This window comes from Culex quinquefasciatus, chromosome 2, assembly GCF_015732765.1.
Source record: "Culex quinquefasciatus strain JHB chromosome 2, VPISU_Cqui_1.0_pri_paternal, whole genome shotgun sequence".
NCBI lineage: Eukaryota > Metazoa > Arthropoda > Insecta > Diptera > Culicidae > Culex > Culex quinquefasciatus.
Genome location: NC_051862.1, coordinates 54,259,071 through 54,282,453, shown reverse-complemented (window position 1 = coordinate 54,282,453; position 23,383 = coordinate 54,259,071). Strand labels below are relative to the sequence as shown.

Genomic DNA, 23,383 nt, shown 5'->3' with positions numbered 1-23,383 from the left:
CCACCCCAGTGTTTGGACTGACGACCTTTGGATTGCGAGTCCAACCGCCGCCAGCGATTCCACCGGAGTAGGCTTGGTTTGGCGTGTTGTTTGTATTTATGGCATGGAGGCGACTCCTACACCTGGAATGACTTAACGGCCTAACAATCAAGGCCGGGACCGACATTTTACTTCCTCATCCGATGTAAGGTTGGAGCAGATGAGAATCGAACCCAGAATCATCCGCTTACAAAGCGGACAGCGTAACCATTCGGCCACGAACTTTCACTCATTGAAAAGGTTCGCAAATTTAAAAAAAAGTTTAAAAATTTAAGTTACGAGCCAGGTATTAACATTTGAATGAAAAAAAGTGTTTTAAAATTAACTATAAACTTTTCCAGTTGTTAATGATAAGTTTCCAAAATATCTAAGTATTGACGAGATTATTGTGTTTGCCAAAAAAATAACTGCACATCGGAATTTCATATAAAATTCTAAATATTTATAAACGAGCCCAAAATTAAAAAAAATATTATCATTCTTAAAACATTAATTTAACTTTTTTTTAGTTGATCAGTATTTTAAAGATCTTTGAAAAAAAAAATGATATGGCCCCTTGACATTGAAACATTGAAAATTATTTGGAACGGCCTGACGTCAAAAACATCATTCTTGTTTTTTTCTTATTTTAAAATATTTTAGACGACTAAACAACCATCTTTTACGATTGAGTCTAGGATGGTGTAGTATCTGCTGTTGGAGCCAGGATTTTTGAAAAAAATATTATATTGAAAATTATCGAACGCATGGATATTCAAAAATGTTAAATATAATTTTTAGATGCAGAATCAAATTTGCAACCAAAAATGAATTTTGATTCAACAGGTTGAATTTTAGCATTTTAATTTTTATGAGACATGGGCTTCAATCGTATGCAAAATCATTCAAACATCATAAAATTATAGTGTTTTGGAATCGGGATGATGTCAACTATCCATTGAAATTATAATTTCATAAATAAAATCACAAAAATACGTATTTTTCCTGTATTTTGAAAATGCAATGTTTCTCGAAAAAATACTCAAAATTATATCCTTAATGCATGGGTATCAAATGATTGGGATTTTTTCATACAATTCGAATGTTAAATCAGTTTTGTTTTGGAAATACTCAAAATTTTTACAAAACTGCGTATTGTTGGAAAAAAATACCTAAAATTTTAATTTTTACAATATAGGTATAAAACAATCGGGATTTTTTCATATATTTCGAATGTCATTCAACATTTTTTGGAATTGCTCAAAATTTTCATAAAACCACGTATTTTCGAAAAAAATACAAAAATTTCAGTTTTCACGATATGGGTATCAAACGATCGGGATTTTTTCATACATTTGACGAATGTAATAACAACATTTTTTGTAATTGTTCGAAAATTTTGAGTAAGTTTTCGAAGATATGTACTTTTGTGAGAATTTTGAGTACTTAAAAAATGTTGCTATTACATTCGAAATGTATGAAAAAATCCCGATCGTTGGATACCCACATTGTAAAAACGGAAATTTTGAGTACGAATACGTAGTTTTGTGAAAATTTTGAATATTTAAAAAAATTGTCATTTTATTCGAAATGTATGAAAAAATCCCGATCGTTTGATACCCACATTGTAAAAACGGAAATTTGGAGTAATTTTTCGAAGATAAGTACTTTTGTGAGAATTTTGAGTGCTTTAAAAAAGGATTTTACATTCGAAATGTATAAAAATAACTGATTTGTATTTGTATTTTATTTTTCAACAATATACGGAAGGTACAACCTTTTTTGTATACATTGACTTAAATGATAAGGACCTTATGTTGAGCATGAGCATGAGCATGAGCATGAGCATGGTTGACTGCCAATGAGCTGCTACTCCGTTATTGACAGATCAGCTGAAGTTAAACAATGAATCAAAAATGATCAGTGGGAGCCAACCATCCGTTCACTGTTTAACCCCTGAAGACCCCGACTTTATTAGTCAATACCGGCGCCCTCCCAAGAAGCCTGCAGTTCAACAAAAGGGAGGAATGTTAGTCCGATAGTTGAAGTTGCAGACTCATCAAGCACACAGTTTTTCGCTATATACTTGTTGATACCGCTTGAGACCGTTGAATCCACAGCATCTCCTTCAAGCATCACGTGATTATTTTTTTGGGTTAGTAGGATAAGGTATTGGCTTTTCGATGCCTCCCGAGCTACGATGCTATGGGGAGGACTTTCATAACAAACCCGTCGGCGAGCCTTCCGAGCAACGATGCTATGGGAAGGTCTTTCTAATTAGCACACCAAAACACTCGCGCACAGGTATTTAAATACTGAATAAATGTAATTTTTTATCACGATTACCCAGACGACATTGATGATATAGGAAGGACTTTTTTACAGTAATTTACAGTAATACTTAAACTTATTTTAATGCAACAATTCACACGACGTCGTGCCTCCCGATCAACGATGATGTAGGAAGGACTTGAGCAAGCCAATCAGGATGAAACACGAAATAAAATTCTTTTCTTTTCACACACAATGCCACATAATTGACAGCGCGTCACCACCCAACTAATTGAACTGATTTTCTTCTGCTTGTGGGCAAGCCATCCAGGATGAAACACGAAATAAAATTCTCTTCTTTTCACACACAATGCCACATAATTGACCGCGCGTCACCACCCAACTAATTGAACTGATTTTCTTCTGCTTGTGGGCAAGCCAACCAGGATGAAACACGAAATAAAATTCTCTTCTTTTCACACACAATGCCACATAATTGACAGCGCGTCACCACCCAACTAATTGAACTGATTTTCTTCTGCTTGTGGGCAAGCCATCCAGGATGAAACACGAAATAAAATTCTCTTCTTTTCACACACAATGCCACATAATTGACCGCGCGTCACCACCCAACTAATTGAACTGATTTTCTTCTGCTTGTGGGCAAGCCAACCAGGATGAAACACGAAATAAAATTCTCTTCTTTTCACACACAATGCCACATAATTGACAGCGCGTCACCACCCAACTAATTGAACTGATTTTCTTCTGCTTGTGGGCAAGCCAACCAGGATGAAACACGAAATAAAATTCTCTTCTTTTCACACACAATGCCACATAATTGACAGCGCGTCACCACCCAACTAATTGAACTGATTTTCTTCTGCTTGTGGGCAAGCCAACCAGGATGAAACACGAAATAAAATTCTCTTCTTTTCACACACAATGCCACATAATTGACCGCGCGTTACCACCCAACTAATTGAACTGATTTTCTTCTGCTTGTGGGCAAGCCAACCAGGATGAAACACGAAATAAAATTCTCTTCTTTTCACACACAATGCCACATAATTGACCGCGCGTCACCACCCAACTAATTGAACTGATTTTCTTCTGCTTGTGGGCAAGCCAACCAGGATGAAACACGAAATAAAATTCTCTTCTTTTCACACACAATGCCACATAATTGACAGCGCGTCACCACCCAACTAATTGAACTGATTTTCTTCTGCTTGTGGGCAAGCCAACCAGGATGAAACACGAAATAAAATTCTCTTCTTTTCACACACAATGCCACATAATTGACCGCGCGTCACCACCCAACTAATTGAACTGATTTTCTTCTGCTTGTGGGCAAGCCAACCAGGATGAAACACGAAATAAAATTCTTTTCTTTTCACACACAATGCCACATAATTGACCGCGCGTCACCACCCAACTAATTGAACTGATTTTCTTCTGCTTGTGGGCAAGCCAACCAGGATGAAACACGAAATAAAATTCTCTTCTTTTCACACACAATGCCACATAATTGACCGCGCGTCACCACCCAACTAATTGAACTGATTTTCTTCTGCTTGTGGGCAAGCCAACCAGGATGAAACACGAAATAAAATTCTCTTCTTTTCACACACAATGCCACATAATTGACAGCGCGTCACCACCCAACTAATTGAACTGATTTTCTTCTGCTTGTGGGCAAGCCAACCAGGATGAAACACGAAATAAAATTCTCTTCTTTTCACACACAATGCCCTTAAATGATAAGGACCTTATGTTCCATTAAAACCAAAAACTAACAACTAAATTAAAAACTAAAACGAAATAAACTAAAGAAATAAAAATGTCGATAATAAGTAGAATTCGGTAATAAATTTAAGACTGATTATCAGCTGTGTATGTAGTTATAAAAGAGTGTGTAATACAAGGCATTGCCTAATCAAAAACCAAAACAAAACTCAAATTGAATTTTTTAAATGCTCTTTACACCTACGCTTGAATTCACTAAATAAAGTTATAGATTTTAAATTATGCGGCAAATCATTCCACAAACGTGCGCCTCGAACTGCGAATGAATTTCCCATAAAGTTAGTGTGGTGAACTGGAATTATAATATTATTTGTGCGATTTGAACGACTGAAAACTAAACTTTCGAAAAGATATTGCGGCTCTTTGAAATTTATAAGTTTGAATAAAAATAACAATAATTGAAACTGATAGAACTTGCTCAAAGACAAATCAAAAATTGACCTTTGAAATTGTGAAACATGATCGAATCTCCTTAAATTGTAGATGAAACGGATACAACTGTTGAATCATTTGATAACCATATTGCAATAACAATATATTTTAGGTTTCTTTAGAGAAAAAATGCATTTTCAAAATACAGGAAAAATACTTTTTTTTTGTGAAAATTTCCATGAACTTATAATTTTAATGGATAGCTAAATCATGCTGATTCCAAAAAAATATATTATTTTAATGTTTGGATGATTTTTCATACGTCTCCCATGTAGCCAAAATCCCATAAGCTCTGTGTCTCGGCTTTGCATCCCCAATATGCGGTGCTAAACCGAGGCATGTCTGTAGTTTCTGAGATATCGACATTTGGAAATAATGTCTAACTTGGCGACAAAGAGAAAAACTGATCATTCCAGAAATTTTACTAAAAGAGGCTTCTCTTCAGCACCGCAAAATAATGATTTTCGAGTATCCACAATCCCAGCACTCACAATTGTAATCATACTTGTATGGAAGGAATAATGGTGCAAAATGGTTTCTTAAATATAGGGAATGCAATTACAAAGTTTCATCCAAAAATAAAAATAGTGAGAAAAGTTGATTTTTTGAAACGTAGCAAATTTATCGATAATAAAAAGTCAACTAAAATATAAACATTATAAAAACAGTTTGTAATTTTGCGAATATTCTTTTGGTCAAAGTCGTACAATAAAAAGATGTTTTTTTTCTATAAATTTCATCCATCGATAAGTAAAAGATAATTTATAAAGATTTGGCAGCTCTGTCCTTTGTAATTTTTGGGGAAAATAACATCCAAAACCACCTTTGTCAAAGTTTTTGGATTGGTGGTCAAATTTTCATTCAGACTAGTAACAAATTTTGATTATCTGGCAACCTTATAATAAGCAAATAAACATTTTAAAGGGATTATCAGATAGATAGATAGATTAAGTAGTTTCAATAAGATTTCAATGGTTTTTTCAATTAAATATTTTTTTAGTCTGAATATCAATTTAGTGCAACTCTTATTTAACAACTCTAATACATTCAACGAAGAAAATCAGTATCATCTTCAACATCTGGCACCCCTGCCAGCGGTGGCGTTTCCCGAAATCAACTCGCTCATCTGCGAGGCCACGCAATTGTCGGCGCGTGTGACGATGATCAACCCGATACCAGCGCATTCGACACCCGATATTGAGAACCGCGTTGAAGGCGAGAAAAAAAGAACGAGACTACTTTACTGCCTCACGCCATGGGCAATATAGTTTCGAAAAAGGATGACCCTTAACCAGTGTGAAACGGCGGTGCCTGCGGACAGCCCCCAGAGGAACTGATTAGACTACAACCCGACCCGACCTCCACCGGGGGTTGAAGAGTGTCGGTTTTTAATGGTATAATTGAGACCGCGCAATGAAGTTTTATGTTTTCCATATGTTTTTGTGTCACACTAGGAGTCGGGTTCGACGTTCCGGGGTCGGTCATGCGAGGGCGGCTTCCAGTCAAAGGGATACAAAAGGGCGGAAGAGGAACCCACCCACACTAGCAGTGACCGAGTTATGGATTGTATTTGGTGGTTTTTGGCTTTTTACGAGCTCCTAGAAACGGACGACCGGGAACGCGCTGGATCGGTTTGCGGTGGTGTCACTCGGTTAGCCAGGCAATTAGGTTAATTTGGTTCGGTTTGAGGTTTTTTTTGGGGATTAGAAGTGATAATTAGACCACCGAAGTTAGAGATTTTGAGGTTCTTTTGAATGAGCAAGTGATGCATACATTTTAATTATTGTGATTATATTTTTAATATTTCATATTATTCAGAACTCCATTAAAAATGTAAAAAAGCAACCTATTCCAGCTACAAAATTGTAGCTCTAACAGCATCATTCCAAATCAATCTAATCAATCTCCTGAAAAAAAAACCTAACCCAATTCACTTTGATCGGGAAGCCGCCGAGGGTGTTCGGCTGGGCTGGCGCGGTAGCCGTCAAACAACTAGCTATCCAAAGAAACAAAAAAAGCACACAAAACTGGAACACCAAGAAGGTGAGAAAACCAAACTCTCATTTGTCTTGTTCATGTCCCAAAGTCGCCCTTGATTCACGCTTCCTTGTTTTTTAATCCGACGGCGTGTGTGCCTCAATTTCAGGGAACCCTCTCCTCTCTCTTCTTCCGTGGATATTCTCCGAGCCGACAAACAAAAACAACAAACCAGTTAAAGGAAAAAAAACTAATATTCCGTTGCTTCCTTCGAGATTCGGGCGCACGACGTCCGACAAGAGTCGATCGTCATACCAGAGAGTTGAGAAAAAAGGAAGGAAGAAATCAAAATCCATCCAAAGCGAAGAATAAAAACTAATCGACCGACATTCCGACGGCAAGCTCCGGAGCCTCCGGAGCTTGTCGGTTTCTGGCTTCCTTCCCTTTGATAGGATTAATTTCAAACAATAATAGCGCCAAAAAGTACTACCGATGCTCTTTTTTATGTTATTGGGAAAAAAAGGAAAACTAAACTGGATCAATTCCCGAAACGGATCTGAAACTGACAGCAATTGCGGGAGGGAAAAAGGTGTAACGAACCATTTACAGGATGAGACTTCGATTTCCGGACCAGGACCTTTTTTGGCGCATATAACTGTGAAAAGTAACGCCGCCGTTGCCTTTTTTCGGCGTTTGTTTGAGCTAATGATAGAATCGTGAGATGCACTTTTTGCTCGCTCTTTTTTATTAATTACAAGGATTGATTAATTCCGTTAGTCGACGATTTGAACACTTTAGCAGGTGGATTCATGATTAGGCAGAATTTGATGATTTGGAGAGGTCCCTTGGGGTTGGCCGATGCAGCTCTTGAGAAGGACGGGTTTTTTTCGAAATTTTTTATAGCGCCATGGGATTTCAGACAGATTTCACAGTAAACCTTTTCATTCTGTTTAACGAATCAAATGTAAGGGAAACATGCCCATTCCAATCGCATTTCTGTTTTCGACCAATCAGCTCTTTGGTTTTAAAGTAAAGCTTTATAACAAACGGAAAAAAATCTATTCCCGAAATCGTGAAATAAATTCATGAATGTGAGAACCACGAAGGGAGCAATTCTCTACCAAAACAAATATTTTTTGTGGGTGCCTTCCCTGTGACCAAATAAACTATTTTACGTCATTGATTCACCCATATAAGTCTCCATACAATTTTGGCTGCTATCCATACAAAAATGGTATGTAAATATTCAAACAGCTGTAACTTTTGAGTGAATTTTCTGATCAATTTGGTGTCTTCGGCAAAGTTGTAGGTATTCTTGAGGACTTTTGAGAAAAAAAAATAGGTACACGGAAAAAAAATTGCAGATTTTTTTATCAATTTTTTTTTTCACTAAAACTCAATTGCTCAAAATGCGTATTTTTTATTTTCGAGATTTTTTTATATGTTTTAGGGAACAAAAATCCGCAACTTTTGAGCCATAGAGAAACATGGTCAAAAAAACTGCCGCCGAGTTATGATTTTTTGAAAAAAAAACTGATTTTTGGAAAAAAAATCCAAGTTTCATGCAAAAACAAGTTTGACATTATTTTATAATGTAAAATTGAATTTGCAATCGAAAAGTACTCTACAGATTTTTTGATAAACGGCTCCGTTTTCAAGATATAGCCACCGAAAGTTTGATTTTAGCGAAATATTTGCAATTTTTCAATTTTTAAAAATAGTGACCATGAGTGACCATTTCTAAAAATTTTTTTTTGAAAAGTTCAGAAAATTTGCTATACAATTGTCCAAGAGACATTGAAGATTGGACCTCGGGTTGCTGAGATAGAGCCGCTTTAAGAAAAAGAAACACGAAAATTGGAGTTTTCTAAGTCTCACCAAAATAACCCACCATTTTCTAATGACGATATCTCAGCAACTAATGGTCCGATTTTCAATGTTAATACATGAAACATTCGTGAAATTTGGAAAAACTTTTAAATCAAGACTAACATTTTTAAAGGGATAAACATTGAAAATTACACCCATTTAAAATGCTAGTCTTGATTTAAAGAATTTCAAAAATAAAAAATTCGAAAGGATCGGAAAATTTCACGAATTTTTCATGTATTAACATTGAAAATTGAACCATTAGCTGCTGAGATATGGTCACTAGAAAATGGTGGGTTGTTTTGATGAGACTTAGAAAACTTCAATTTTCGTGCTTCTTTTTCTTAAAGCGGCTCTATCTTAGCAACCCGAGGTCCAATCTTCAATGTCTCTTAGACAATTTTATAGCGAATTTTCTGAACTTTTCAAAAAAAATATTTTTAGAAATGGTCACTCATGGTCACTATTTTTAAAAATTGGAAAACTGCAAATATTTCGCTAAACTTTTGGTGGCTATATCTTGAAAACGGAGCCCTTTATCTAAAAATCTGCACTGTACTTTTCGATTGCAAATTCAATTTTGCATTAAAAAATTACTGCAAACTTGTTTTTGCATGAAACTTTGATTATTTTTCCAAAAATCACTATTTCTTCAAAAATTCATAACTTGGCGGCAGATTTTTTTACCATGTTTCTCTATGGCTCAAAAGTTGCGGATTTTTGTCCCCTAAAACATATCAAAAATCTCGAAAATAAAAAAATACGTATTTTGGGAAATTGAGTTTTGCTAAAAAAATTGAGAAGAAAATATGCAATTTTTTTCCGTGTACCTATTTTTTCTAAAAAGTCCTCAACAATACCTACAACTTTGCCGAGGACACCAAACTGATCAGAAAATTCACTCAAAAGTTACAGCTGTTTGAATATTTACATATCATTTTTGTATGGACAGCAGCCAAAATTGTATGGAGACTTGTAAGGGTGAACCAATGACACAAAATAGCTTATTTGGTCATAGGGAAGGCCCCCACAAAGTTTGAGCCAAATTAAAAAAATAGAAATAAAATCCATTTCCGGTTTTGGTAGAGAATTGCTCTAGTAATGAAGAAGTTTTTAGATAGTTCAAATACACATTGCACATTGAAAAACTAACTTAATCCACCTATGTGGTTGGTGCCTTCCTCACTCTTTTCCAACAATGGGTGATATGTAATATGATGGATTTGGACACAAATTTGATCCAAAAAAACACACATATCACTCAAGGGCTCATAAGTGGTCAGAACTCGAGGCAGGGTTGCCAGATCTTCAATGTTATGGACTCGTTGGAAAGGTATCTCGATTACCTAATCAACGATGGGTCGGATGATGGATCCGGACATTGTTTACATACATTTAAGTGAGATCCGGCTACAAAAAAGTACATAAATATCACTTAAGTGGTCAGAACTCGAGACAGGGTTGCCAGATCTTCAATGTTGTAGACTCGTTGGAAAGGTCTTTTAATTATCTAACCAACGATGTGTCGGATGATGGATCCGGACATGGTTTACATACATTTAAGTGAGATCCGGCTACAAAAAAGTACATAAATATCACTTAAGTGGTCAGAACTCGAGACAGGGATGCCAGATCTTCAATGTTTAAGACTCGTTGGAAAGGTCTTTTAATTACCTAACCAACGATGGGTCGGATGATGGATCCGGACATTGTTTACATACATTTAAGTGAGATCCGGCTACAAAAAAGTACATAAATATCACTTAAGTGGTCAGAACTCGAGACAGGGTTGCCAGATCTTCAATGTTGTAGACTCGTTGGAAAGGTCTTTTAATTATCTAACCAACGATGTGTCGGATGATGGATCCGGACATGGTTTACATACATTTAAGTGAGATCCGGCTACAAAAAAGTACATAAATATCACTTAAGTGGTCAGAACTCGAGACAGGGATGCCAGATCTTCAATGTTTAAGACTCGTTGGAAAGGTCTTTTAATTACCTAACCAACGATGGGTCGGATGATGGATCCGGACATTGTTTACATACATTTAAGTGAGATCCGGCTACAAAAAAGTACATAAATATCACTTAAGTGGTCAGAACTCGAGACAGGGTTGCCAGATCTTCAATGTTGTAGACTCGTTGGAAAGGTCTTTTAATTATCTAACCAACGATGTGTCGGATGATGGATCCGGACATGGTTTACATACATTTAAGTGAGATCCGGCTACAAAAAAGTACATAAATATCACTTAAGTGGTCAGAACTCGAGACAGGGATGCCAGATCTTCAATGTTTAAGACTCGTTGGAAAGGTCTTTTAATTACCTAACCAACGATGGGTCGGATGATGGATCCGGACATGGTTTACATACATTTAAGTAAGATCCGGCTACAAAAAAAGTACATAAATATCACTTAAGTGGTCAGAACTCGGGACAGGGTTGCCAGATCTTCAATGTTTAAGACTCGTTGGAAATGTCTTTTAATTACCTAACCAACGATGGGTCGGATGATGGATCCGGACATTGTTTACATACATTTAAGTGAGATCCGGCTACAAAAAAGTACATAAATATCACTTAAGTGGTCAGAACTCGAGACAGGGTTGCCAGATCATCAATGTTTTGGACTCATTGGAAAGCCCTTTCAATTACCTAACCAACGATGGGTCGGATGATGGATCCGGTCATTGTTTACAAACATTTAAATGAGATCCGGCTACAAAAAAGTACATAAATATCACTTAAGTGGTTATAACTCGAGACAGGGTTGCCAGATCTTCAATGTTGTGGACTCGTTGGAAAGGTCTTTCAATTACCTAAATAACGATGTATAACATGATGATGTTTGGTTCAGTTTACTGCCATTTATTCATCTTCCGAAAATATGCGATAACACATTTATATACATAACTTTTGAACTACTTATCGAAACTTCAAACAATTCAATAGCACCGTATGAGACCCTAAACCAAGTCGAATGCGACTGGTTTGGTCAAAATCGGTTCAGCCAGTGCTGAGAAAACTCAGTGACATTATTGGTCACATACACACACACATACACACACACATACCCACACACATACCCACACACATACACACACACACACACATACACACACACATACACACACACATACACACAGACATTTGTTCAGTTTTCGATTCTGAGTCGATATGTATACATCAAGGTGGGGTTTCAAGCTTTTAATAAAAAGTTCAATTTTAGAGCAGGATTATAGCCTTACCTCAGTGAGGAAGGCAAAAAGATGAATTTTAGAAGTTGGACATCTTTTCTTACACAATTTTTGTCCATATTTCCTGATGTATCAACATTTTTTTCTGTTTGTGCTGACTTGGTTGGGTGTTAGACTGTAATTTCAAAACATTTAATTCAAATCATAACTCAAAAATTATAAAAAATAACATTTTCAAGAAAATGTCAATCTGCATCGAATGATTAACTCTATTTTTAACGCAACTTCAATACTATTTAAAAAAAACAGAAACAAAGCAAAAAAAAAATCCACACTGCATTTCCCGAGCTTGCACTGTCACTTTTGTGTGACAAGTGTGTGACGTTGGTGCGGTGCGGCATTTCCCAAACGTCCTCAAAGCCACAACAGACACACAATTCAAGCTCAAAATCATCAAACAAAAAATCAGACAGGTCCTTTTGCCTCGGTTGACAGGGCGGCATTCCCAGCCTTGAAGTTTTTCGCATCACCACCACCACTATACTAGCAAAACGAAATAAATGGAATGAAAAATGATGATCGTCTTTGGTCCTTGTTTAACTTTCACACGTCGTCCTAGAGGGAAATCCCTTGGAGAGCCAAAAACTAGACAAACAGAACAGAGAGGACACATACAAACTGAAATTGCCACCGGATTCGGTTCGGTTGTGCGAAGATTCTTTGAGTTTCGTTTTCAGAGGTTGCCGCAAAAGTGTCTTACGCCCATTTGGACAGGATAATGGCGCTTCCACAATGGGATGGAATGAAAATATTTTTGCTTTTGCCTCGTTTTTTATTGTTGCGAAAAAACTGCTTTCTTGAGAAAAAATAGCAACAAATCAAAGCGGCGGTGGAAAATTAGACGAGCCCGCAGCACAATAAAGCACAAATAATTGCTCACAAATCGGGGCGTTTTGTGCTTGAAATGCTCAGTAAAAATGCCGCAAACGAGCCGACAAAGCTTGGACCGAAGTAAGGACCTGCGGGAATTTCGAGACAGTTGATCGAGCTTAACCAGACTTGATGGCATGACTTTGGATAAGTTTAATAACATTTATATTTTTTATGGGTATGATTTGCGTTAAAATTTGTGAAGGTATTTGTTTGCAAGCTTGACCTTTAACACTTTTGACAGTTTCAGAATTTCTAAAATGTAACAAAACTACAAACAAAAGGATTACAACACTACCATTTAAAAAATATCGAAACATCATTTGAAGATTTTTTTTGCTTGGTAGAAAAAATTATAAATTATTTTATAGATTAGATTTTTAATGAATTTTTCAACTAACTTCCTTTGGCATCGTTTTAAATTAATGTCTTTTACGAAAACAGCATTTTTGTTAACATACTGTTTTTATCTCATGATTGGTCTTTCGTTTAAAAAAAAAATTAAGTTGGTTTTTAATGGCAATGACAAGTAATGAAAAAGTGTTAAAATGCATTTTGTACAAGCTCAGTTGTTCTGCTAAGAATTGACGATTTTTTTTTCTCTTCGGTTAAGCACGGTCCAGTGCTTAACTGAAGCACAGAGCTTATGGGGTTTTGACTAAAATTGTTAGAAAAATCATGTCAACTATCCATTAAAATTATAAATTTATGAAAATTTTCATAAAAATACGGAATTTTCCTGTATTTTGAAAATGCAATGTATTTCGAAAAAATACTCAAAATTATTGTAATTGCAATATGGGTATCAAACGATTAGAATTTTCTCTTACAATTCGACTGTAAAATCTTTTTTTTAAAGGCTCAAAATTTTCACAAAGCTGCGAATTTTCGAAAAAAAATCCCAAAATTTCAGTTTTTACCCATACCCAAACGATAGGGGTTTTTTTTTCAAACATTTAACAACATTTTTTGAAAATACTCAAAATTTTCACAAAACTACTTAATTTCGAAAAAATACTCAAAATTTCAGTTTTCACAAAATGGCTATCATACGATCGGGATTTTTCCATACATTTCGAATGTAATAACAACATTTTTTGAAAGAACTCAAAATTTTCACAAAACTACGAATTTTTGAACTACTAGTCAAAATTTCAGTTTTTCACAATATGGGTATCAAAATATTGAGATATTATGTCATACATTTCACATATTTTTTTTTAAAATTCTTCAATTTTTTCAAAACTTGAAAATACGTTTTTTTTGTAAAATTGAAGATTTTGAAGATTTTCAAAAAATATTGTTATTACATTCGAAATGTATGAAAAAATCCCGATCGCTTGAAACCAAAATTGAAAAACTGAAATTTTAAGTATTTTTTTCGAAGAATACGTAGTTTTGTGAAAATTTTGAGTATTTTCATAATATGTTGATAATACATTCGAATTGTTGAAAAATCCCGATCGTTTGATACTCATATTGTAAAAACTGAAATTTTGAGTATTTTTTTCGAAAATTCGTAGCTTTGTGAAAATTTTGAGCATTTTCAAAAAAAAAATATCATTCGAAATATACGAAAAAAACTGATCATTTGATTCACATATAAAGCAATAACAATATATTTTTGGTTTCTTTAGATAAAAAAATTCAGTTTCAAAATACAGGAAAAATACGTATTTTTGTGAAAATTTCCATGAAATAATAATTTAAATGGATAGCTGGCATCATCCCGATTTCAAAACACTATAATTTTTCGAAGTTTGCTCGATTTTTCATACGATTTTAGCTAATGTCTCCCATATAGCCAAAATTCCATATGCTCTGTGCCTCGGTTATGTACGCCTCGATTTTGCATCCCCCATATGCGGTGCTAAACCAAGGCATGACTGTTTTAGTTTAACGAGAACAAGCACAAATTGCTTTGAAAAAAATAATAATCTTAGAGAAATGTTTAATTTTTAACATTTTTTCCAATTTTCAAAGAATTTCTTATGTTGAATTAATATTGAAAGAAAAGAAAACTCTGAAAAAATAACCTAAGTAAGAAATATGTAAAAGAAAAATAAATATGAATTGATTAAGAAAACGTAGTTTAACATATTTTTAAAAAAAAACTGCTCATTTTTTAAGAGGATCACGTGAACAACTGGAAGGGGGGAGTATCTGTATTAAGGTGTCCACGTGGACACCTTATGTATGAAACAATTGACAAAAATACTGAATCTTGATTAAAGCAGTTTGAAATAATATTTAAAAAATGCTTCGATTACAAAGAATGCTTTAAAAGCTATTAAAAATTGTTAATATTTAAAGAAATAGAGAAATTAAAAAAATATTTTGAAAAAACAAATTATTTTGTTGCAATCAGGAATTCTTTTCAAAATGTTTATTAAGGATTCTTGTAATAAATCATTTCAAAGAGGAAAGAATGGAAGGACTCACAAAAATTGGAATAAATTATTTCAAACGACTTGTTGAAATAAATCCATCTCAACTTTGAAAGAACTGTTCAAAAAAATTAAAGGCAAGCGCATTTTTTGCTGAACCAATAAATAGGTAATGTTAATAAAATTCATTTAAAAAATGCTTGCAATCAACCTATTCATATTTTTACTTTTTGTCCTATTAAACTTTTTGGCATTCGACTTTTGTTTTTCTCCCGGTTATAACTTACAAACAGCTTTCAATATTTTAAAATTGACTTATTGTTTTCTGAATGAAAATGTGCCTTCATTTGTAAGATTGATTAGGCTATTGCAAATTTTATTTGTACTTTGTGCTGACATTGCATACAATATGTTCCTTAAAATCATAATAAAATAATATTTTAGATAATTATTGATCTACTTGAAATTTCTATTTAAAAAAAAACTAGTTCAAACTCTTTAGACTACAATGTATAACATTTATTTATGCCTTTTTGATAAAATAAAAACGTTTAAATCTCTTCACCAATTTTGTGTTTCAGGCCACAGATATCAGTTTAAAAATACTTTCGTAAATTCATTAATATGTAGCAAATTTTTAATAGATAAATAGAATCACAATGTTTGAAAATCAGGCTTGAAAATCTAAGTTAAATTTTTTAAGTTTGTAAATTTGTAATAGTTTGTTTTATATGTGCGTCGGTTCAGGTAAGCCCTTACGAAAACAGATTCAAGCCGTCTTTAAATTAGGATATTTTTGAAATCAAGTTTAACATAATAATTGTCTTTGTCTTTTTAAAATTACTCATTGAAACGTTCAAAAATTTAAGCACGTAGCTTTAAATATACCACGCATACCTGACAGAACTATAGCAACAACTTTAAACTTACCTCCCAGGATCCCGTGAATGCTGTAGTCCTTCCGGCCATCGTCGTCCTTACGTCCGTCCCCAGGTCCACTGCTTCCGCCTCGCAGCAACCGACTTATGGACGAAACACTCGGTGGATCGGACACACCTTCCTGCAATTTTCCAGAGGAAAAGAGGAAAATGTTAAAATAGATATTGGCATGGTAAGTACAAATGTCAAATGGACGACACGGTCCAATTATGGTGAGATTTCTTTGGAGTTGTGTATTTTATTTTTTCTTTTACTGATTTTCTTTTATGTATTTAAATTGGATGGAATCAACTGACCTCCTTATTTAATGCAATAAAAGTTAAAATGAATCTTAAAACCTTCTCCAATGAATATTCTAGTAAAACCGAGTTCAACATCACAATCAACCTTCCAAGAGAGAAGCTTTCCAACCTATCAAACCCAATTTCTGCCTAAAGTTCGCTGACTTCAGGGAGCCCAACTCCACTGTTTACCCTTTCATTCACCACGATTTTCAAAAGTGTTTGGATCTCATTAACCTCCCAACGTGGGCCAGCCTGCTGACGGTTGGCCGTTTCGTCGAAAATTCGTTCCGCATTGGCCACTACCGAAATTCCGACGCCCGCCGGCCACCCTTTCGGAACCAGAAACAATGCAATGGCCGCCGCCGCCACCGCCACCGAAAACGACCGAAAAAGTGTGAACCCTTTCACAGCTTCTAATTAAATTTTCTCACCTCTCAGTTGCGCCTCTTTCGTGCGTGTTTACCGAGCTATTTACCGTGGCAATTATGATTTTACCTGGTCTGGTGTCTTGCGAGGAATTCATTCACACCAACACACACGTGGATGCTCAGCTTATGTTGAGCTTTTGTTTCACGTCAACGAAGAGAGCAAAAAAACACCGCTCAAGACTTGAATGAGTTGCGGCGGAATCCTTTCTTCCCTTTACCTAACCTCAATCTCCGCTGAAGTAAAAAAGAGCAGACGAGGGAGGGTGAAACGGGTGTGTTTTATCAAAAACTATAATGATGATAGAAACAGTTTTATGATGTTTGAGAAAATTATACTGCTTTAACACCTCCCGGACGGCGCAGAGTGGAGCGAAGAGCTGTGAACACTAAAAAGTTGGGCAAACATTGACGGTTCGGGAATCATTAGTGAGGATCTGAAAATGATGAGTAAAATTATGAAGAGTGAGAAAGGAATCTGAAGAAAAAACTATGCAGCTTGATGAATACCGTCATCTGGGGCGAATTGGGACAGCTGTTTTAGCCAAGTTACTACACAATGTTTGGATGTTTTTGAATTGTTTCTGTGCATTTTTTTTATATCATTTCCCAGATCCCATTTCGGCTTTAAAATAATTAAATACTCAACATGTTTTTTTTCAAACATTTCAATGATTTTCCATGAAATTTCACCTACTCCCACTTTTTAAGTTTATTTGGAATTAATTAGTTAAAGAAACAGACCTGGTACATTTGCTGAAAGTTATTTCGCCGAGTGAGTCGTTTCACAGAAAAATCATAGGAAATACTTGTATTTAGTTCTGGTTGAATATAACATCGCCATCACTTGTTTGCAAAATATTTGAACTGCAAAATCTAAAAAAAAATCTAAAATATGTATAAGCTTTTTATTTTTTAAGGCTCTACTCATGGCAAAAAAAATTGCAAAAACACTCAAAAATCAATTAAAAATTATCTCTTTAAATAATTTACGAAACTGTTCAGTTCATGTTCAAAACAACGAAAACGCTACAGAATTTAGTTTTGAAAAACTAATTTATCTTCAAAGAACTTTTCAAAACCTGGCTCAAATTTGAAAAAATATGAAACTTTTTGATTTTTTTTTCAAAACCAATTTGGACTTGTCATGTTCAAAACAATTGAAAATCAACAGATTTTTAAAACTAATTATTTTCATAGAACTTTGAAAGTAATGCTTAAACTCTCAGGAATGAATAAAATCATCTTTCAAATTGTTCAATGAACTGGTCACGTTTGAAAGTATGTAGAACAGAGAGAAATTCTTTTTAAGCCCAATTTATTTTTAAAGAAGAGGTCACGTTGAAAAGAATGCAAAAAACTCCCAGAAATAATTAAAATAAACTTCACAATAGTTCAATGAACTGGGTATGTTTCAAAGATTGAACAGAATGCAATAGAATTTAAGAATCATCTTAAAAATAGTAAAAAAAAGGCATGTTTTTTGTCTATCACAATTCGTTATCTGTTTTATTGTCGTTCGGCGAAAAGAAGCACTTTAAGCACAAGAAACTATTCGTCCGATTTTCGATGTCTAAAAAGGAAATTTTGTGAAATCGAATCTCAAAAAAATAAATTTGTTCGCTGTCTTATTTTTGATTGTTGAACTTTAGTTTTACCTCTAAACTACTTTAAGGTGATTTAGAATATTTAAATCCTAGATGGCGCCCAAAATAGCGGAGATGATTGAAAAAATGCATTTTTCAATTTAATACTATTTCGATTTGACTAAAATGGGGTCGCAAAACTCGAATTTGATGTTTAAATTAATAAAAAATACGACAATTTTTTTTTGTCATTCGATTATCCGAAGTCAACAAAGCTTCGAATAATCGAGGCTTTCGATAATCTTGTCTGGACTGTATATTGATCCTATCAACATTATAAAAATTACTAAATAAATTAATCAAACAATATGAATTCTAGGAACATTGTAATAGAGCAATTCTCTACCAAAACCGGAAATGGATTTTATTCGTATTTTTTTATTTGGCTCAAACTTTGTGGGGGCCTTCCCTATGACCAAATAAACTATTTTGTGTGATTGGTTCATCTATACAAGTCTCCATACAATTTTGGCTGCTGTCCATACAAAAATGGTATGTAAATATTCAAACAGCTGTAACTTTTGAGTGAATTTTCTGATCAATTTAGTGTCTTCGGCAAAGTTGTAGGTATTGTTGAGAACTTTTGAGAAAAAAAAATAGGTACGCGGAAAAAAATTGCAGATTTTTTTATCAACTTTTTTTTTCATTTAAACTCAATTGCCCAAAATGCGTATTTTTTTTATTTTCGAGATTTTTTTATATGTTTTAGGGAACAAAAATCCGCAACATTTGAGCCATAGAGAAACATGATCAAAAAATCTGCCGCCGAGTTATGAATTTTTGAAAAAAAGTGATTTTTGGAAAAAATCGAAGCTTCATGCAAAAACAAGTTTGACATTATTTTATAATGCAAATTTAAATTTGCAATCGAAAAGTACTTTACAGATTTTTTGATAAACGGCTCCGTTTTCAAGGTATAGCCACAGGAAGTTTGATTTTAGCGAAATATGTGCAGTTTTTCAATTTTTAAAAGTAGTGTCCATGAGTGACCGTTTCTAAAAATATTTTTTTTGAAAAGTTCAGAAAATTTGCTATAAAATTGTCTGAGAGACATTGAAGATTGGATCTCGGGTTGCTGAGATAAAGCCGCTTTAAGAAAAAGAAACACGAAAATTGAAGTTTTTTTAATCTCACCAAAACAACCCACCATTTTCTAATGACCGTATCTCAGCAAATAATGGTCCGATTTTCAATTTTAATATATAAAAATTCGTGAAATTTTCGTGAAAAATTCGTGAAACATTCGTGAAATTTTCCGATCTTTTTGAATAAAATATTTTGAATTTTTTTAAATCAAGACTAACATTTTAAATGGGCGTAATATTCAATGTTTGGCCCTTTTAAAATTTGAGTCTTGATTTAAAAATTTGCAAAATATTTTTTCGAAAAGATCGGAAAATTTCACGAATGTTTCATGCATTACCATTGATAACACTACTCGACAAAACAAAACTTGTGTCAAGGGATTGACGATATCTCATCGGTTCCTCAGAGAAAAGGCATCCCCGAATCCGATGCAATCGACAGAATTTGATTTTATGTCCACGCGGACTGACGAGAAGCTGGTAAATTTTTTAACATAAAAAAATCGAACAATTTAAAAAAAACTTGCGTCTCCTCCCAACTATATGAGCCATCTACAAAAATATGGAGGCGCCTGGTGCATAGCCATTTCCTTTAAGCACAACGGAAACAACCAATACAAATGTATAAAAAAGTTGTCAAGTTCGGGGTCCACAGCTAGCATTTTTGTACGATTATAAAAATAAATATTAAAAGTTTAAAATTAAAATATTTGAAAAACATTTTTTTTAAATATATTTGTTTACTAAAATTTTATGTTTCTCAAAGGTCTATGGGTACTTCGGGATGTCCATGGTAATCCAAGGACTCCCTAGAGTTAAGATCTACGAGTCTACCGCCGTAACAAGCAAGAGGTCGTCGGATTTTGACCCCGGATCATGTGCGTATAGCACCAGTGGATATGGTAGACTACTATATGAATGTAATGGGATGTACATGGTCATCCAAGGACTCCCTGGAGTTAAGATCTACGAGTGTACCGCCGTAACAAGCAAGAGGTCGTCGGATTTTGACCCCGGATCATGTGCGTATAGCACCAGTGGATATGGTAGACTACTATATGAATGTAATGGGATGTACATGGTCATCCAAGGACTCCCTGGAGTTAAGATCTACGAGTCTACCGCCGTAACAAGCAAGAGGTCGTCGGATTTTGACCCCGGATCATGTGCGTATAGCACCAGTGGATATGGTAGACTACTATATGAATGTAATGGGATGTCCATGGTCATCCAAGGACTCCCTGGAGTTAAGATCTATGAGTCTACCGCCGTAACAAGCAAGAGGTCGTCGGATTTTGACCCCGGATCATGTGCGTATAGCATCAGTGGATATGGTAGACTACTATATGAATGTAATGGGATGTACATGGTCATCCAAGGACTCCCTGGAGTTAAGATCTATGAGTCTACCGCCGTAACAAGCAAGAGGTCGTCGGATTTTGACCCCGGTCATGTGCGTATAGCACCAGTGGATATGGTAGACTACTATATGAATGTAATGGGATGTACAAGGTCATCCAAGGACTCCCTGGAGTTAAGATCTACAAGTCTACTGCCGTAACAAGCAAGAGGTCGTCGGATTTTGACCCCGGATCATGTGAGTATAGCATCAGTGGATATGGTAGACTACTATATGAATGTAATGGGATGTACATGGTCATCCAAGGACTCCCTGGAGTTAAGATCTATGAGTCTACCGCCGTAACAAGCAAGAGGTCGTCGGATTTTGACCCCGGATTATGTGCGTATAGCATCAGTGGATATGGTAGACTACTATATGAATGTAATGGGATGTACATGGTCATCCAAGGACTCCCTGGAATTAAGATCTACAATCGATGTAAAGTTATCGAAATATTTAAGTTTGAACGATGAACAAAAGTCCTTGCTTACCACTTTAGCCAAACGGCGACCTCTTTTTTGTTACGGCGGTAAACTCGTAGATCTTAACTCCAGGGAGCCCAACACATTTATATAGTAGTCTACCATATCCACTGATGCTATACGCACATGATCCGGGGTCAAAAGCCGATGACCTCTTGTTTGTTACGGCGGTAGACTCGTAGATCTTAACTCCAGGGAGTCCTGGATGACCATGGACATCCCATTACATTCATATAGTAGTCTACCATATCCACTGATGCTATACGCACATGATCCGGGGTCAAACCGACGACCTCTTGCTTGTTACGGCGGTAGACTCATAGATCTTAACTCCAGGGAGTCCTTGGATGACCATGGACATCCCATTACATTCATATAGTAGTCTACCATATCCACTGATGCTATACTCACATGATCCGGGGTCAAAATCCGACGACCTCTTGCTTGTTACGGCGGTAGACTCGTAGATCTTAACTCCAGGGAGTCCTTGGATGACCATGTACATCCCATTACATTCATATAGTAGTCTACCATATCCACTGATGCTATACTCACATGATCCGGGGTCAAAATCCGACGACCTCTTGCTTGTTACGGCAGTAGACTCGTAGATCTTAACTCCAGGGAGTCCTTGGATGACCATGTACATCCCATTACATTCATATAGTAGTCTACCATATCCACTGGTGCTATACGCACATGACCCGGGGTCAAAATCCGACGACCTCTTGCTTGTTACGGCGGTAGACTCATAGATCTTAACTCCAGGGAGTCCTTGGATGACCTTGTACATCCCATTACATTCATATAGTAGTCTACCATATCCACTGGTGCTATACGCACATGATCCGGGGTCAAAATCCGACGACCTCTTGCTTGTTACGGCGGTAGACTCGTAGATCTTAACTCCAGGGAGTCCTTGGATGACCATGTACATCCCATTACATTCATATAGTAGTCTACCATATCCACTGATGCTATACGCACATGATCCGGGGTCAAAATCCGACGACCTCTTGCTTGTTACGGCGGTAGACTCATAGATCTTAACTCCAGGGAGTCCTTGGATGACCATGGACATCCCATTACATTCATATAGTAGTCTACCATATCCACTGATGCTATACGCACATGATCCGGGGTCAAAATCCGACGACCTCTTGCTTGTTACGGCGGTAGACTCATAGATCTTAACTCCAGGGAGTCCTTGGATGACCATGGACATCCCATTACATTCATATAGTAGTCTACCATATCCACTGATGCTATACTCACATGATCCGGGGTCAAAATCCGACGACCTCTTGCTTGTTACGGCGGTAGACTCGTAGATCTTAACTCCAGGGAGTCCTTGGATGACCATGTACATCCCATTACATTCATATAGTAGTCTACCATATCCACTGATGCTATACTCACATGATCCGGGGTCAAAATCCGACGACCTCTTGCTTGTTACGGCAGTAGACTCGTAGATCTTAACTCCAGGGAGTCCTTGGATGACCATGTACATCCCATTACATTCATATAGTAGTCTACCATATCCACTGGTGCTATACGCACATGACCCGGGGTCAAAATCCGACGACCTCTTGCTTGTTACGGCGGTAGACTCATAGATCTTAACTCCAGGGAGTCCTTGGATGACCTTGTACATCCCATTACATTCATATAGTAGTCTACCATATCCACTGGTGCTATACGCACATGATCCGGGGTCAAAATCCGACGACCTCTTGCTTGTTACGGCGGTAGACTCGTAGATCTTAACTCCAGGAGTCCTTGGATGACCATGTACATCCCATTACATTCATATAGTAGTCTACCATATCCACTGATGCTATACGCACATGATCCGGGGTCAAAATCCGACGACCTCTTGCTTGTTACGGCGGTAGACTCATAGATCTTAACTCCAGGGAGTCCTTGGATGACCATGGACATCCCATTACATTCATATAGTAGTCTACCATATCCACTGGTGCTATACGCACATGATCCGGGGTCAAAATCCGACGACCTCTTGCTTGTTACGGCGGTAGACTCGTAGATCTTAACTCCAGGGAGTCCTTGGATGACCATGGACATCCCATTACATTCATATAGTAGTCTACCATATCCACTGGTGCTATACGCACATGATCCGGGGTCAAAATCCGACGACCTCTTGCTTGTTACGGCGGTAGACTCATAGATCTTAACTCCAGGGAGTCCTTGGATGACCAT

General features: G+C 36.0%; 1 protein-coding gene across 1 annotated transcript in view; it reads right to left on the bottom strand.

Moving 5' to 3' along the window:
- Positions 1-23,383, bottom strand: part of LOC6047129 (protein gooseberry-neuro) — a 112,106-nt gene that overhangs the window by 28,014 nt on the left and 60,709 nt on the right. Inside the window, exon 3 of the mRNA XM_038256970.1 lies at positions 15,825-15,954. Coding sequence (XP_038112898.1) covers positions 15,825-15,954 — 130 coding nt within the window. The remainder of the gene's footprint in view (positions 1-15,824; positions 15,955-23,383) is intronic.